This window comes from Rousettus aegyptiacus, unplaced genomic scaffold, assembly GCF_014176215.1.
Source record: "Rousettus aegyptiacus isolate mRouAeg1 unplaced genomic scaffold, mRouAeg1.p scaffold_m13_p_8, whole genome shotgun sequence".
Lineage (NCBI taxonomy): Eukaryota > Metazoa > Chordata > Mammalia > Chiroptera > Pteropodidae > Rousettus > Rousettus aegyptiacus.
In genome coordinates this window covers 3807258-3823889 of record NW_023416311.1, presented here as the reverse complement: position 1 = coordinate 3823889, position 16632 = coordinate 3807258, and the positions used below count along the sequence as shown (strand labels likewise).

Here is a 16632-nt window from a genome sequence, read left to right as displayed (position 1 = left end):
GATGCCACCCGATCATGCACGTGATTGCTCGGTGCTGTGGGAGCCTGCTCAGCCCACACGCAAGTCCCAAAGCATGAAACATCTCATGCCTTCGGGGGCGACCCTCAGGCCCTGAGGGATAAGGACCGGGAGTTAAACACATCCGGCCTCCCCAGGGTGATCGTTCTCAAGGGTATTCCGCGTGGGAACCGCAGCGGCAGCTAATGCAACTTTTCTCTCTTCCTTTCCCACGTTCTTCACCTCCCAAATAAACTATCTGCACCCCAGTCTTTGCCTCAAGGTCTGCTTTTGCGGTTCCCTAAGACAACGAGGGGACCGAGGCTCAGAGAAGTCACGTGGCTCATGCGAAGGCACACGCCCGGGGAGTGGCGGGCCCAGGGTTCCAACCACGGCCGATGGCCCCAGGCCCCGCCTTTCCTCATGGCCCGTCCTCGATGCCCGCTATGCCCTGCCTTCCGTCGTTCTGTTTGTCGTCTCAGGCATCTGTCCCCTTCTTGTAACCACAGCAGGGAAGACATTTTTACAGAAAAGGAAAATGCCTTCTCCTTTTCTCTCCTGATGCACATACCTAACCCCGACCTCCTGGCTTCCCCCCTTGAGCTCCATGCCACCTCCACCTCAGGGTGGGAGACGGCAGAAGGGCCCATGGGGGGGACCTGCGATGCCCACTGTGGCCAGGCGGGTGAAGCCATCTCAGCCCAGCAACATTCACCTGGATCGAGCCCGGAGCCAGGCACGGCCAAAAAAAAAGCTAACTAGCAACAGACCCTGACCTGGACAAGTGGACCGTTTTATAAGAAAGAGCTTCTGTTTCCTCATCTGGAAAATGGGGATTTTACTACTAGGTCAAAAGGGTGTTGCGAGAATTAAACAAGACTGTGCACATCCTGGGCTTGGCGCAAGCAGCGAGGCCCCCCAAAACGGTGACTATTATTATTACAACAGTCAAATAGGAATACAAGCTTCCGGCTGGAGGGAGGACAGGGGAGAGCTGTTATTTCTATCTTCGAAAATCAGCAGGTGGCTGTTTAAGCTGGGTCCCAAGTAGCAGCTGGGACTCTTCAGCTGCCGAAAACCCATGTCGTTCCTAGAATGGGGAGAGCCTGTCCAGGGCAGCAACGATGACCTGGTTTGAGCCCCTGGATCCAGCTATTCCCAAAGCCAGTGGGTACCACGGGGTCTCAGGTACCATGGGGCGTCGATGAGCCATCCCTGCTGGGCCTGGTCTCAGTGCTTGACCCACAAAATCCGCGAGCACAATAAATACAGGTGCTTTGAGTCGTCGGGATGGTTCGTTACACGGCAGTCGTAACGGAAACCCCCTCCCACACTCTATGGCCCGTGTTCACGAAGATAAAGATAACTCAAATACGTGGCACAAATAAATAATCTTTAATTTCCATAAACAGCTCCCCGGGATACCAGACAACACGCTGTGCGAAAGGATGCAGAAGCAACCGACAGGGAAAGGGGTCTGTTCTAACGACACTAATTCCTCGGCATGAGAGAAACGACTTGCTTCGCGCGCACAGACACGGGAAGAGCCTCAGAGCACACGGGGAAGGAGTCGTCTTGGATGGGGGTGTGGTGGGGGCGGAGGCTATTTCAATCCGTGTCACTGTCCTTCGAAGGTCTTCTGCGAGTCGCGATCACCAGGATTTGGTCAAAAAAAAAAAATGTCGCTTTTGCTTATATTCTATTTTTCTTGACAGACACACACGCTACTTACTGAGGTGGGGTCTCGACAGACAGGACACCGGGTGAAATCCCACTGACGGGAGAGGCGGGGACAAGCGAGTGCTCAGGACCGAGGCCCCGGCCCACGGCCTTGCTCACCAAGGGGACACACAGGCGCACACACGTGTCCACGTGTGACGGCGCACACACGAGAGCATCCGCGTACATACCCACGGGGGAGTCCCCAGGAATAAGCTAACACAAGGACAAATTCAGTTAAGCCAGGAGCAGTTTCTTGCACTGGTATATATTTTTGGTTGCCATTTGGTTCTCCAAATAGTCTAATCTACTCATCACGTCCACGAAAGAGAAGACAAAGTGCTTACACTCTGGGGGGAAAGGGTCAGGCTCGAAGAACCCCCCAGGGAACAGCGGCCTGTTCCGAAGTCACCCAGTGGGTGTGCATTTTGGGTGTGGGGTCGGACTTCCCACACAGTGGCCAGACTCTCGGGGAAATTTCATCTCGATGGTGGCCGGCATCCGTCCTTGGGAGGCCCTTGTTCTGGCCTGAAGGTAGATGGTGCATTTTGGGGCTGGGGTACCGACACGAGCGAGCATTGCCGGAACGTCCCGCGGCAGAGCCCACTCAGCTCGGAGCCTATGCACGGGGGCTTCCAGAAAGTTCTCAGGCCTCGCTCATCGAGGCGGCCATTTTGTGATCAGTAATAGTCGGCGTCCTCTCGGTCCCGAGAGGCGTCGGTGTGCGTGTGTGCGTGTGCATGCGCGTGTGGATGGAACAGGTAGGCGACACATTTTCTCCTGTCCTGAATGGTCTTCCTTTTTTTTTTTTTTTTTTTTTTATAAACAAACGACAGCCGCCTCCCCCCCCTCCCCCGCAGGCCTCAGGTCACCTCCAGCGAGGCGGGAGACACGCGGTCGCACTCGGCGCGGGACCGCAGGCTGTGCCACTGCCCCACGGCCGTGCGGTGGGCGTTGAGCATCCGCCGCCAGTGGTTGGCTTCGGAGGGGCCCGAGGAGTACTGGCCGATGACGATCCTCCCGATGAAGTCGTTGCTGCTCTTCATGTTGTGACCGAACACTAGGGAGCCACAGGGGCGAGGGTCGGGGGGTGGGGTGGGGGGGGACGAGGCGAGAGGAAGGAGGGGGACGGAACAGGAGGCAGGGACAAGACAGAGGCCGTTAGTCTACACGTTCCCCGCCTGCAGACTCGAGGCTGTCGCTTTTGGGGCCCTGCTTCTCTGAGCGGTGACGCTTCCCTGATTCCCCCCGGGCTCATCCTTCCACTGCGCCCCCTGCAACATGCACCCTGAAATTTACGGCCCGGAAGTTGCCTCACTGCACTGCCTACTGAGCTCCATGGATCGGATCGTTCTAGTGGGACAGGCGGCCATCGCCGGAGTCCGGCTGAGCGGTCACATCGGGGTTTCTCAGTCATGACACTGTGGGCATTTGGGGCCGGATAAATCCTTGTCGTGGAGGCTGTCCCGTGCATCGCTGGGCGCTTAGCAGCACCTCAGGCCTCTCTAGACACCAGTGGTAGCGCCCGCCTCTGGCTGTCATAACCCCAAACGCCTCCGGACTTGGCCAATTCATTCCAGATGAGAACCTCTAGGTTCTCATGGGGCCAGACGTCCCAGGTGAGTCCTGGTTGTCATCTGCCTAGCTCTGGGACCCCAAGGCAAGCAAAGGAACAGCTCTGAACCTCAGCTGGTAAATGGCAGTATCTTAACAGCACTTGACTTCACAGGTCACCGTGAGGTTTCGAAGAGATAACACGTGTACAGCTCTCAGCAGAGGGCCTCGTGCACAGTAAGCAATCCATTAATGTCACACTGCTATTCTGATCCTAAATTTCTGTCTGTTGACCTTTTTAAAAAGAGATTTCATATTTCCTCTGTTCCAGACTAGGGAGGCATATTTCCTGAGAAATGGCTATAGCAATCTCTTCTGCCCCTCGCTGTAAAGCACGTCTCTTTGAAAAGCGTCTCTGTTAATTCCAGTGCAAGCTTAACTTGTGTCTTTCAAGCCTAATGAGATGGTTAGCTTGATTTATCTTCCCAGCCCAGTTCCGCCTAATTCTTGATCTGCATGTGGGTAGTCCAGGCAGGCCATCTCGCTACTGGGAAAGCAGGCTGTGTCTGTGTTATAAATAAAGAACTGCGGAATGGGGGACATCACAGATGTACCCAGCGTGAGCCGAGCAAAGGCGGCTGGATCCCGGGACGAAAGCCGATGATCAAATAAACTAGCTAAAATATGCAGCTCCACACAGAGCCTGAATGCTAACGAGCCTCTCTGTTCTCCCACGTGGGGTTCGCATCAAGAATTCCAAGTGGGTGGAGGAGGGGAAAAAGGAACCCGAAAATCGCATCCATTGTCTAAAACCCAAAAAGACCCAGAGTGAACTAGGCTAAGTGAAATGCTACTCCATCTCAATCAAGAGTACCCCGTACCTGTCAGCTTCGTGGACAAAAATTGGATCGTGTATATTTTTTGTACCTTTGGTAAAGAGCTCAGTATGCAGAGGTGGACCTCATTGACACGGAAATCCCTTACAGAAGGGAAAATTTCGGAATCTCTCTTAATAAAGGAAACTGCTAAGGAGCTCTCTGACGCATTTGAAAAAATATTTTTTTTTTGACTAAGTTAACCCTTGGAACTAATTTGAACCACACGTAGGCAATGTGAGGTTTTGGAGTCCGCAGGAGGCAAGAGAATTCAAATGTTAAGCCAAGCTACTTTCAGAGACTGCGATACCTGATCAGGCCGCAGGATGCCTGCAGAACAAAGGCAGATCTCGGCCGCGACTGCTGACAACCCATTCCTCGCTCCGGGAAGGGGAAACGGGAAGAGTGGCTGCCCCACCCAAAATAAAAACGTCATTCCCTATGGCTAAGACCACAGGAAACTCCAGATCAGGGGCTGGGAACTGCCCGCAGGCCTTTCACGCTGCCTACCGTTCCCTTCCTCACTGTGGGTCCACATCACAGGAAACGGGTAAGCAAAGTCTTTACACTGTAACTCACGGGAACTAAAGAACTGGCATACAACCTGAACTCCCCGACGCTGGGCGGGGGGTCCCCTCTCTCTTTACTCCACCTCACTCTCTGTCTGAGAGGAGGAGACGCACTCTGTCTGCGGGGTGTCACCCCGCTTCTAAAAAACTTTCCTTCTGACTCTAACTTAGGCGCGTGGGTTGAAATCTTTCTACACTCTCTGCCGAAGGCCCAGCTCCTCCTCTCGGTGCGGAGCTGGTCCCCCACCTCGCCCCGGGGGAATGTGCCCCGCGCTGCATCAGTCTGAGCTCACTCAACACCGCCAGCATCCCCTCTTCCCTGTGGGCCTCGAATCTAAAGCCAGGCGCCGTGCTGAGACCATTTCAGGCCCCGTCTGACTTTCTTTCCTGGGGCCACAATGTTCTGTCTTCCTCTGCTCAACGGAAAAGGCAGAACATGCCCGTCAAGGGACAGAAGCTTTGCTTCCCTGGGAAAGGGGCTTTAAAGAGGGGAAATCTCTGCCACAGGACCCTCTCCCATGCCTTGTTGATGAAAGCGGGGACTGGTTCCACTTTTGGTGTAGGTTCACAGTATCTGCTCAAAATAAAGATGTTGTAACTCGTGATCCAGCAATTCTACCTCTAGGAGTTTGTCCCATAGAATTATCTGTACAAATGAACAACAATGAAAAATAATATATATATATATGTGTGTGTGTGTATATATATACACACACACACATATATATACACATATACATACACATATATACACACACACATATATACATACATACATACATACATATATGTACACACACACACACGCACACACACACACACAAGGATATTTTCTGTTGCAGGGGTCAGCAAACCAGTCTCCAAGCCGAATTTGGCCTACTATCTATTTTTGGTAAGTTTTATGGGAACCCAGGCAAACTCACTTGTTTGCATACTGTCTCTGGAAGCCAGTGCATTATGGCAGCAGAGCTGAATGGTTTTGAAAAGAGACGGTGTGACCCACACACCCGAAGATATTTACACCTGGCCTTTTATAGAAAAGTTTGATCCCTGCCCACTGCCTCAGCCTACCCTGCAGGCCACCCGTCTTCTGTGGGCAGTGTTCTCTGACCTCTGGAGCACCCACAGCTCTCTGCCTGGGCCACACCAGTCTACGCGAACTGTGTGATTTATGGTGGAGGCCTTGGGACACTCAGTATCAACTTGACCGCTGAAGGGGCAGGAGATGAGGGTCACCATGTGTCCGACACCCCAATCAACATCCCGGACACCAGCGCTCGAGTGAGCTTGGCCGTACTCTGAGCATGCTGTCACATGTCATTACGGGGAGAATCAGGGTGTGTCCAAGCGACTTCGGTAAGATAGGACGATTAGAAGCTCGTGCCTGGTCTCTCCTGGACTCTGCCCTACGTGTCTTTTCCGTTCGCTGACTTTGGTCTGTACCCTTTTGCTGGAATAAACGAGAACCATGAGTGTAACAGCTGTGAGTTCGGTGAGTCCTGGTGAATCACTGAACCTGACGGTGGCCTTAGGGACCTCCCGAGCTACAGCCACCCTTCGTCGACACCCCTAACGGCCCGCCTCCCGTCCCCATTCCCCGATCGGTGCTTTTGGGCTCACCTTCCTGGTAGCCTACTTGCACCCAAGTCATTGTCTTAGGAGGGGACTAATTAGATGATTCCTGATGTAACAATACCATGGAAACCAATGTCCCTGTTAAAAATGAGAACAGACCTATATATACAAATGGAAAAATCTCCAAGACTTATTGCCAGGAGACAAAAGCAAGTTGCAAAACAGTACATGTAAACAATCTTTTTGTTAAAAAATATTAATATGTAAACTAGAAAACAGTGTCTGGAGGAATGTGCACCGAACCATTAAGAGTGAGTGGCTCTCTCCAGGGAGGGGAAACTGAGGAATGGTCTGCTTTTTGTATTATATAAGCATGTACAGTTTAAACTTCTTAACAGCAAGTGCATATTATTTTGGAAAGAAAACAAAGAGAAAAAAAAATAAGTTTCTATTAGAGAAACCACATCTAGAGTGCCAGAAGGGGAAGAAGGCTAAAGGAAGTGTAATAGCCTACGCTCCTCATCCCAATTTGCAAAGAAACTTGGCGAGTGAATCACTCGGCCCTCGGAAGGTAGGAGCGCCTGAGTGATTCAGCCGTTTCCAACGGGAAGCCGAAGCCGTGGCTGCTGCGGCCATCTCAGTTAATTGGCAGGCGTCGTCGGCACTTGCAAATCACTGGGTAACGTTATGGCAATCTTAACGGTCTTTTAAAAAACCAAACACTTAGAATGCAAATTATAATAAGCCGAAGCTGAATAAAACTAATAAGTTCTATTAGGAAAGCTGCCTGGAAGAGGATCAAGATTCGCCATCGCTGCAAATCCTGGGGCGTCTGACGCTGAGGAACAGGGAATGGATCCGTGTAGGATGCAGAGAGGGGCTCGGCGACCCCCTGCGCCTCCTCCACGTTATAGATACTGGCTGCTGATAAAGCTCACGGTATCTGCAGCAAATAACCTGCAAAGGAAGCAAATGCCTCCCAACTAGATGCCTTATCCCAACTCTTTAGAAACAACGACAGCTAGAAATGTTGGCAGGCGCCCCACACGGCGCCCCGCTGGCTGTTACGGGGGACTCGTTTGACTGCAGTCACTAGAACGTTGCTGGACAATGCACAGACTCCAGTGCGGCCTAGTCGTCAGGAAGTGACGTCCCAGCCCGAACAATCCCAGGGTGGCCCAACACAGGACAGCACCGAGCCCGTGCACAGAACTCAAGAGATGCTTCTCACGTCTTCTCTAAGAGCCCGCATCCTATTCGTGGACACGGATAGAGTGAGGTGGCCCGAAATGTCAGCTGTGCTGACGAGAAGAAGCCCCAACCGGAGGGCGGACGTGAGGACTGACGTACTCCTCAGGACGTGCTTGGCCCTGGACCGTACACACAGTAGGTGCTTAATAAAGCAGCGTTACTCCTCATTCCAGGCTGTCGGCCGCTGTTCTGAGCACCTCTGGCACCTCTGCCCGCGTGGCACCCTTCCCCCAGCCATGACAACCAAAAGCATCTCCAGGCGTTGTCAAATACCCCCTCGGGGCACGATCTCCCCGACCCCACTGAGAACCCCTGCTCCAAGGGAGCCGCTATCGCCCATGGTGCAGGGGGGGAGACTGAGGCCCGGAGGGGTGCGGGAAAAGCTCCCACGGCCGCAGGCCCGGCTGCCCCGCGTGAGTCGCGGACGAGTCGAGTCTTTCGCATGTTGGTATGTGCTATGGGAATGAACTTGTTCTTCCCCGCGAGAGCTCGACCCTTTCGGCTGCTAATTTGGTTTGCCAAGGCAGTTCTGGAAGGGAAGCTGGATGACTGAAGAGTGTGGGTGTGATAAACATTGCAAATTAAAAGGGAGAAAAAAAGAATCTCGATCTATACCAACGGGAGCAGACGCGCCAGGCTCCCTGTTTTGCATGTTTGGTTGGCGAGGTGATGCCCCCACGATCAGCTCCGAGCCTGACGGCACTGAGCGGGGGTGCCCCCAGACCGTGGCTGGAACCCTGCCTCATCACTGTCCCCCATAATCCACCTGTTCGTGCTGTCCCCATTTCCGAAAAGATGCACTGAGCCAGCAAAACCTATGCCGGGCGGTTTCTCAGCCCTCCCTAATTCCTCACCCAGAGGGATCCCCACACTTCATCGGCACGCTCATGAGTCATCGCAACCCTTGGGGGAGCCCCAAAGCAGTCTGCACATCCCCGATTCCCCCCTCCCCCGAGAGGCCAGCTCCGACGCCACGACAAAGGAGGTACGCATCCTCTTTCAACTTTTGCAAAATTTCCTCACGCTGTATTGCAGCATTCCCTCTCTCTTCCTCTTCTCTCTGAAACCTAGAAGCTGTTTCAGGTTGTTTTTCAAAACAAGGTAGATCATATTCCTTCCCCAGGCCTCAGTTTCCCCAACTGAGGGGGGAATGTGTACAAGTTTTAAGGCCCCTCTCAGCGCTGACATTTCTTTGGTTCTAAGAAGTTTCATCTATGACTTAAGGGTGATGTTTTTCAAGCCTCCCTGGCTCATTTTGTGATTCACAGCAGCTGCTCGGACAGAACTTTCTTCCCCACGTTTTTTCCTCCAACAGTCATAAGGACAATTTAGATAATGGTATTATAATAATTAAAACTCGGCAATAGCGAATCCTGAGTTCTGTAAACGAGGCACCGAGCAAAGTACTTTATATACATTTTTGACTTAACCCGCACCACGATTCTATTGGGGAAAAGGTATATTTACACCCCCATTTTGCAGATGGGGAACGAGAGGCTCAGGGGGTAAGAGTCTGCGGGCCCAAGGTCACACGGCCAGTCCACGGCACACGCCAAGCTCAGAATCATTTCCCCTACTCCCATCTTAGAAAGAAGTCTTACCCATTCCCCTTTCCCACTGACCTTGACATGTGACAAGGACAAGGTGAGGAGCAGAGATATATTGTACCTGTGACCCCGCAGGGGAGTGAGATCCTCGAGCCAACAGTGAGAAAGGCCCTCGAGGAGCCCTCGTGAAGCGGCCACGCTGGACGCCTTCACACTCACTCTCTGGGGCCCCGCACAGCCAGGCTCGCCCCCGGGGTCTGAAAGGATGGCTGCTTGATCAAGCAGGTGGCAGACACGAAAGCCGTCTTATGTTTAGGGACTGCTGATGTGAACAAAATGATAACAGCGCCCAACACTTACATAGATAGCGTTTATCACGTGCGTTTAACCTACACGGCTCTATTTGCGAGGTGAGAACCGCTACTGTCCCCTTGGGCCTAGAGGACGCACACTGGCGTCACGCCCGCCTTCCTGAGGATGGCCCTCGAGAGCCCCGAGCAGGCCTGGAAACCGGCCCGGGTCATTCGGGCGGGGAATGCTGGGATTCCAGTGCTTGGAGGTGATCTAGAAAGGAAGAGATACAGGCTCCAGGTCTATCGGCAATACTGGCTTAGACCCGCACGTTGAATTCCTTTAACGTAGTGGTTCTCGGCAGGGGCCAATTTTGTTCCTGACATTTGGCAATGTCAGGAGACATTTGGATTGTCACAATGGGCGGGGGTGATGCTATTGGCATCTGGTGGACAGAGCCTGGAGGATGTTACTAAACATCCTACAATGCACCAGGCCAGCCTCACGACAAGGAAGGACCCGGCCCAAAATGTCGACAAGTGTCAGGGTTGAGTAACCCTGCCTTAAGGGAAAAGTGTATTATGACAGTTTCTCTCCATTGATACCGCCTCCCCGTCCTCCTCCTACTCTTCTGTCACCAAGGAAAGGCACCGGGATCTGAGAGGCTATGAAAATCCTTAGGGGGGAACAGCTGGCAGGCGTGGGCAGAGGGGAGCAGGGACATGGCACTGGCTGAGCCGGAAGGTGTGCGAGACCCTGACAGGTGAGATTCTAGAACAACCCCGGGGGAGAGAGAACGGGGGGAGTGGAGGAAAGGGCTTCCGAGAACCGTTGCCGCGACTTCCAGGTTCGATTTCTTTCTCCTGCCTCAAGGCATAGGAACCGAGATCGAAATTTCTTTTAAAACTCCTTGGGACCACGTCCGCACGCCTCTGCGTGGAAGCCGGGCCGTGCGGACGGCGTTTACGAAGCCGACATATGGGGCGAAGCCTCACTTTCAAATCTGTGTGTGAATCACACCGTCTAGGAGGAAGCGTTTAAAGTGTGACTGTACAGTAATGTGCTTGTTTTTACACGAGCCACCAAAATGTACACATCTGAATCAGGCCCGTCTTTGCACATTTGTTTTTGTAAGAGAGGCTGGCATTGCTTTGGGGACCATGTTCCCGACACTCTGTCTTCAGAACTAGTTGCAAGACACCTGTTGAAGCTTTAGGGGGATCGGCAATCAAATCTCCCCCCCTCCAGCTTCTAAAATAATCGAGGAAATAAAGTAAAAAAAATATCATGGATGTGAGCATCGCTCCTGGGAAAGATGAGAGGAACCATATTAAAACAGAGCCAGGTAGCCATTCCGAAGGAACTGGCCTGCTCATCTTATTTTCTTGATTTTCCAAACTGGACCAACCTACTGACACTGTAAGGAGTCAGTAAGAATGACAATATCCTGTTTGCGAGGGCCGAGGAAAAAGGACTTTGCTGGGACCGAATTGCTAACCAATCGACGAAGCAGGAATCTAGCCCTCTGCCTGGTGACCAAAATCTCACCCTACCTCATCAGGCACCAATGAACTCTTCCTTAACACGACTTACCTCATCTCCCTCCCGTTTTCTCATAAAAACCCTGAGTCCCTCTCCTGTAGCCAGGGACACTATTTGAGCTTCGCCTGGATCTGTAATTCTAGAATTGCAATTCCTTCGGTCCCAAATAAATACTTTTCATTTGATTATTGTCTCTAAGGTGTTTTGGTTGATTCTTGGAAGACTTTTTACAAATATCAGAGCTAGGGCCTTACCCCAAGAGAGTCTATTGAGTGGTTTTCAAATGCTCCCCAGTTGATTCTCAGGGAAAGTCAGGTTACAGACACCGTTAGTCACACAGCAAAATGTCAGTTGGAGTTTGGTGGGTTAGCTGCCTTGTAGAAAGGGATGCGACCTCACTATTTGATTTCCTCGAATTAAACGTCACTGACCAAAACCCATACAGGCCTTGTCCCCACAGCTTCAAGCCTGCCCAGCGAGCAGAGAAGGGCCACGAGAACGTAACACCCCAATCCCATCCCACAGAGGACCGAGGACCTCTGGATACAAACTCGCCAAGCTCCCAATGACACAGTCAGTTCTCCCTGGCCGGAGTGAATGAAAAACAGAAGAGAATAAATAAAATAATACAAAGAATGAAAGAGAGCCCAGAGGTGCTACTTTAGGGCATGGGTAGGCAACCTTTTCCCATAAAGGGCCAAATAGTATATATCTTAGGTTTCAAGGGCCACCTATAGTCTCTGTCATCATAGCAGAAAGCGGCCACAGACAGTATGTAAATGAACAGACACAGCTGTGTGACATAATAAAAAACATATATTTGGTCTCTGCCCGCAATTCCTGGCGCAGAGCTCCTAAAACCCTTGTAATTTCCTGAGTGATAAGGGAGATAGAAACATCTTTTGTTATATTTGGTTGTCGCCCCTGGTTCTTGACACAAAAACTTCTAGGACCGTTGGGATCTCAGGACTGATAAGAGTGTCTTTTTGTATGTTAATGAGATGCCTGCTTCAGGATGGGGCCTGGCTGTCAGAGAGACCAAGGCATGATTAGAAAGAAGGTTGGGACTCTCAGCTCCAACTCCCCACCCCAATCTCTGGGGAGAGGCGCAGGAAACCAACTTGCAACACCTACGTCATGATTTTCTCTATGCCCTATGCCCGTGTGCTGTACTTCAACAAAAAGTCAACTTTAAAAAGCAAATGAATGGGACTAATATCTGCACCTGACCTAGACGAGCAGGAAAAATATGAACTGAGAGACAAACAGGAGGATGGACAGATGCGTGATAAAGCAAACAGCAAAACGTTCACTAGGATCTAGGTGGTGGGAACGTGGGTGTTGGCTCAACAATTCTTTATATATTTTTAAAAAGTTCCTTGGGCTTTAAAAAACCCAAACACATAAACAGCTCAGCTGTCCTACTTTTATAGCCTCACTTGCTTCTTCATGACACAATGATCAATTTCTAGGGCTGAGTGGCTACTTACTGTCCACAGGCTCGCCTCAAGTCTACACAGAATAAAATCCATCCATTTTAAGGATATAATTGGATGAATTCTAACCATTATATACAGATGTGTAACCATTATATCACGATCGAGATATACAATAGTTCTTTCCCTAAAACAGTGCCTTCTCCTCCATCCTCCCTCCCCTATCCCATCAGGCCCTGGTCCCAGGCAATCCGCGACCTGCTTTCTCTCACTAGTTATTAACTTCGCCAGAATCCTATTAAAACGGAAGCGCGCTGTGTATGATCATTTGCATAATGCTTCTGAGATTCCTCCCCGTGTATGTGTATTAATATTTTGTTCTTTTTTTATTGCTGGGCAGAATTCTAACGTACGGACGTCTTGTAATTTGCTTCTTCGCTCGCAGGTCGATGAGCACTTGCAAGCCGTCCACGTTTTGGTTATTACAAGGAGCGCTTCTAGGAACATCTGCGTACGTGATGTTTTGTGGATGTGTTTTCGTTCCTCTTGGGCGTTTGCCTCAGGTTAAAACTGCTGGTTTGTACGGTAAACAAATGTGTATTTAATTTATAAGGCAATGGCGCAGTGTTTTCCAAAGTGGTTGTGGCATCTTGCACCCCCATTAGACGCGTATACAAGTCACGCTAGTGAGTGTGCAGCGGATCATACTCTGGTTTTACCCTGAATTTCTGATACTAAAGCAGCAGAGAACCTTCTCGCATGTTTCTCTGCCATCTGTACGTCTTCCCGTGAAGTGTGTCTGTTCGCGTTTTTCCCACTTTTTATTGGGTCGTGGGTTGTTTGCCTTGTTACTGAGTTACGAGAGCTCTTAAAAATCCTGGATACAGGCTCTTCGTTGAATACGTTTTGTAAAAACATTCTTTCGGGGTGTGCCTAGCTCTGTTATTTTCTTAGCTATGTCTTTCGAAGAGCATAGTTAAGAAAAAGTTTTCAATCATGATGGAGTCCATTTATCACTTTTTTTTTTTTAACCCATTTCATTAAAAAAAAAAAAAAATTCCACACCCGGGTTTTGGGAGTCAGCAACCAACGTGGGGCAGCTTTAGCTCTGCCAACTGAGAAATGAAAACCAAAGTCAAATCTGAGGCAGATCTGGGCGAGGGGTCCCTGACTGCCTGTGATTACTGTTCTGTACTTTGCCATACGTTTGACTTGTTACAAATGAATACATAATTTAAAATCAAAATGCTTCCTGAAGGTAAAAAGGAATGATAAAAAAAACAAAAATCACCACACAATCGTTCCGCACTTAATAATTTTCAAAGCTCGCCTGTTTTACCCTCACGAGCAGCTTTGTTAGGGGGGCAGGAGATGGGGCCTCCCTGGGCCACAGGGTGGGGTGGCGGCTAAAACATTGGCCCCAGCCATCCGATTCAACTGCATGTTTCCAGAAGACACAAAGGAGTAAAAACTGTGCCTCTTATTTGTTTATTTTTTTTGGAATGCCCATTTTGACAAGTTCTCAAAACTGACAAACATAACTGCTTTGACCAAGCAGTCGCACTGCTAGGACTTTTGTTCAGTGGATACTTGGACACATGAGTGGAGAGGCATGTGCCTAGACTGCACTCTAATGTCTCTAACTGCAAACAAACAAACAAACAAACAAGCAGAAATTAACCCCAAGGTTACCAACGCTGGACTGATCCGATAACTTGTTCTTTAACTCATAGGCCTGATGGAATATCATGCAGCCCTCAAAAATAATTAGGGGGCTCTACACTCCACATCAGCCACACTGATCTTGTTGCTTCTCCCACGTAAGGGCCTGTGCACTTGACATTCGCTTTGGCCGGAATGCACGTCCCACGAACAGCCACACGGCACACCCATGATCTCCTTCACGTCTTGGCCCAAACGGCAGCTCCGCGGGGCCTTCCCTGGCCACCTTTTAAAAACCTGCACCTCTGCGCCCTCCCTAACCACCCCCTTTTCCTCCTCGGCATTTCACGTCACCTCCACGCGGCGTACGTTACCGCCCGTCTTCCCGCATTCAGGTATTTGTCTGACGACACCGGGATTATCGTCTCATTTGTTCACTGCTTTATCCACGGTGCCTGGCTCGCAAGAGGGATTTAATGAATATTTGCTGAACCAATACGCATATGCTAATGTGGGAAAATGCCCGAGATGCGTGGAGTGGAAAGACCAAGTCGCAGAAAAGGACACACGTGTTGGATGCTAACGACAGGGGAGAGAGGTATGTACACACGCACACGGACCACGAAATGCCCGTTCGCGTGCACACGTGCACACGTACACGCGTAAGGGCGTGTGTTCCTGAAAGGAAGGTGACAATACATTGATGTATATGTTTTTTTTTTTTATGATAAATATTAAACAGCCATCGGTCCTCCTTTCCCTGTCACCCCTTCCCGTCACCACATGCAGGTGACATGCACCCATGAACCCCAAGGGGAGGTTCTTCCCGGAGGGCTGCCGCCCCCGCCGCCCGCCCCCCTCCCGCTGAGCCAGCTGCAGGCCGCCCGCCCGGAGGCCACGCCGCCTGGCAAACAAGGCCTGTTTGCAGAGCAAGATGTTTCTGTCGCCCAAGGTTTTATGAGCGGAAACAGGGAAGCCATTTGAAAAAATCTGCGCAGATGAGCGGGAATGCACTCGACAGGCGCGGCCTCTGGATCCTTCACACTCGGGCAGCTAAACAGAATGATGAGAGGTTAAAACGCCGTAAGGAGAATAAACGAGCCTCACGCTGGTGCAGGACAGGAGCCGACTGGCTTGGAGCCCCAGCGGACCTGCCCTTTGGGGCTGCGGGCAGACGTCACCAGCCCACCCCGCGACCTCCAGGGGGCTCGAGCTCAGGGCGTCTCAGCCTCAGCCCTGCCCCCAACGTCAAGCGCACCTTCTCTGTGGGGCTGTCCTGTGCACTGTCGCACGTTTGGCGGATCCCTGGCTCCTGCCCGCTGGATGCCAACAGCATCCCCTGAGGCGTGACGACCAAAACTGCCAAATGTCCACGGGGGGACAAAACCAACCCTGCTGAGAGCCACTGCTATAACCACTTTTCTAGGTCGGCAGATGCCCGAGGCTCACCAGCTAAGGGTGTTTGGTGGATTCTCTGCAAGGACGGCTCTTGTTAGGTTGAATTCCCCAAACCTTTGTTGTGGTGTGAGGTCTCTCATGCTGGCAATGATCATGAACTCAGAGGCAATGGCGTCCAGGGAGGCAGCAGAGCAAGCCCGTTCAGGGCCCAGGCTGGCTTTTAGTTGCCTTCCTGGGTGCCTGTGGCACCTGTGGCTGTGTAGTCACCAAAGCCTTCTCTTTCTGGACACGCAGCTGGACTACATTTCCCAGCCTCCCCTGCAGGGAGTTGTAGACAATAAAGTCTGGGTGGAAGAGGAAGTGATGTGCGTGACTTCCAGGCACGGCCTGTTAAAACTTCCCATGCAATCCTCAACTCTCTCTCTCTCTCCCGTGCCCCAGCTGGAGGTGGAACCCTCCAAGGCCCGAGAAGATGGCAGAGCCACAAGATGGAAGGGGCCTGGGCCGCTGAATCACTGCATGGAAGGCCACCCATGAAAGGACCCACAAAGGACCACTGTGCAAGCAAGAAAGAAGCTTCTACTGTGTAAACCGCGAACCCTCGAGGGCCTTATCTTAATAAAGTGACTTTTAGCCACCCACTTCTTCGAGCTTCGGTTAACTCCTCTGTCCACCAGTACCTCCCCGGTTTGGTTGTCATGGGGATGGGCCGCGGTAGTGCTCGGGGCACTGACTGGAACAGAGCGAGCCTTAGTAAAGCTGAGCTCCTACTATCTGTGGGAAGAAGAGCGACCGCGGAATTCCTGTCCTTGTTATTCCGTTTGTTACTTCTTTTCCAAGTCACATTCAATAACTTGGAGAGGAGTGATTTGTCCCGTCTTCCAATGTCTTAGGGACGCATCGGTTTTAGGAATACCTCTTGAAGCTGAGGAAATTCACTTTCTCCTAAGGTTGTCCGGGCATCTCTAAGTGTCCTGGCCCCTCCTTACCAAAAAGGCCACCAAGAGGCCAAGGTGACCACCCCCACCCGCCTCTTCTCTGCTTCTCCAGTCCTGATAAAATGAACAAAATAAACTCTGAGGGCAGACACAGAATGGGAACTTGGCACCACGCCAGGGGACACTATTCCTGGGCCTGCTCTATAACTCAGGACCCTAAAGGGAGTGGCCAGTTAAGCCCCGAAGACCCTCGCTGCCCTGGCCAGTGACAGAGGGAG

The 16632-nt window shown here is 51.3% G+C and overlaps 1 protein-coding gene across 7 annotated transcripts in view; it reads right to left on the bottom strand.

The window, feature by feature from the left end:
* Window positions 1–1369: 1369 nt before the first annotated feature.
* SYT17 (synaptotagmin 17) overlaps window positions 1370–16632 on the bottom strand; it is a 60121-nt gene continuing 44858 nt past the window's right edge. For all 7 annotated transcript variants that reach the window (XM_016156994.2, XM_016156996.2, XM_036225509.1 and 4 more), the window contains one exon: window positions 1370–2776. In XM_016156994.2, coding sequence (XP_016012480.1) covers window positions 2580–2776 — 197 coding nt within the window. In that variant the 3' untranslated portion in view covers window positions 1370–2579. The remainder of the gene's footprint in view (window positions 2777–16632) is intronic.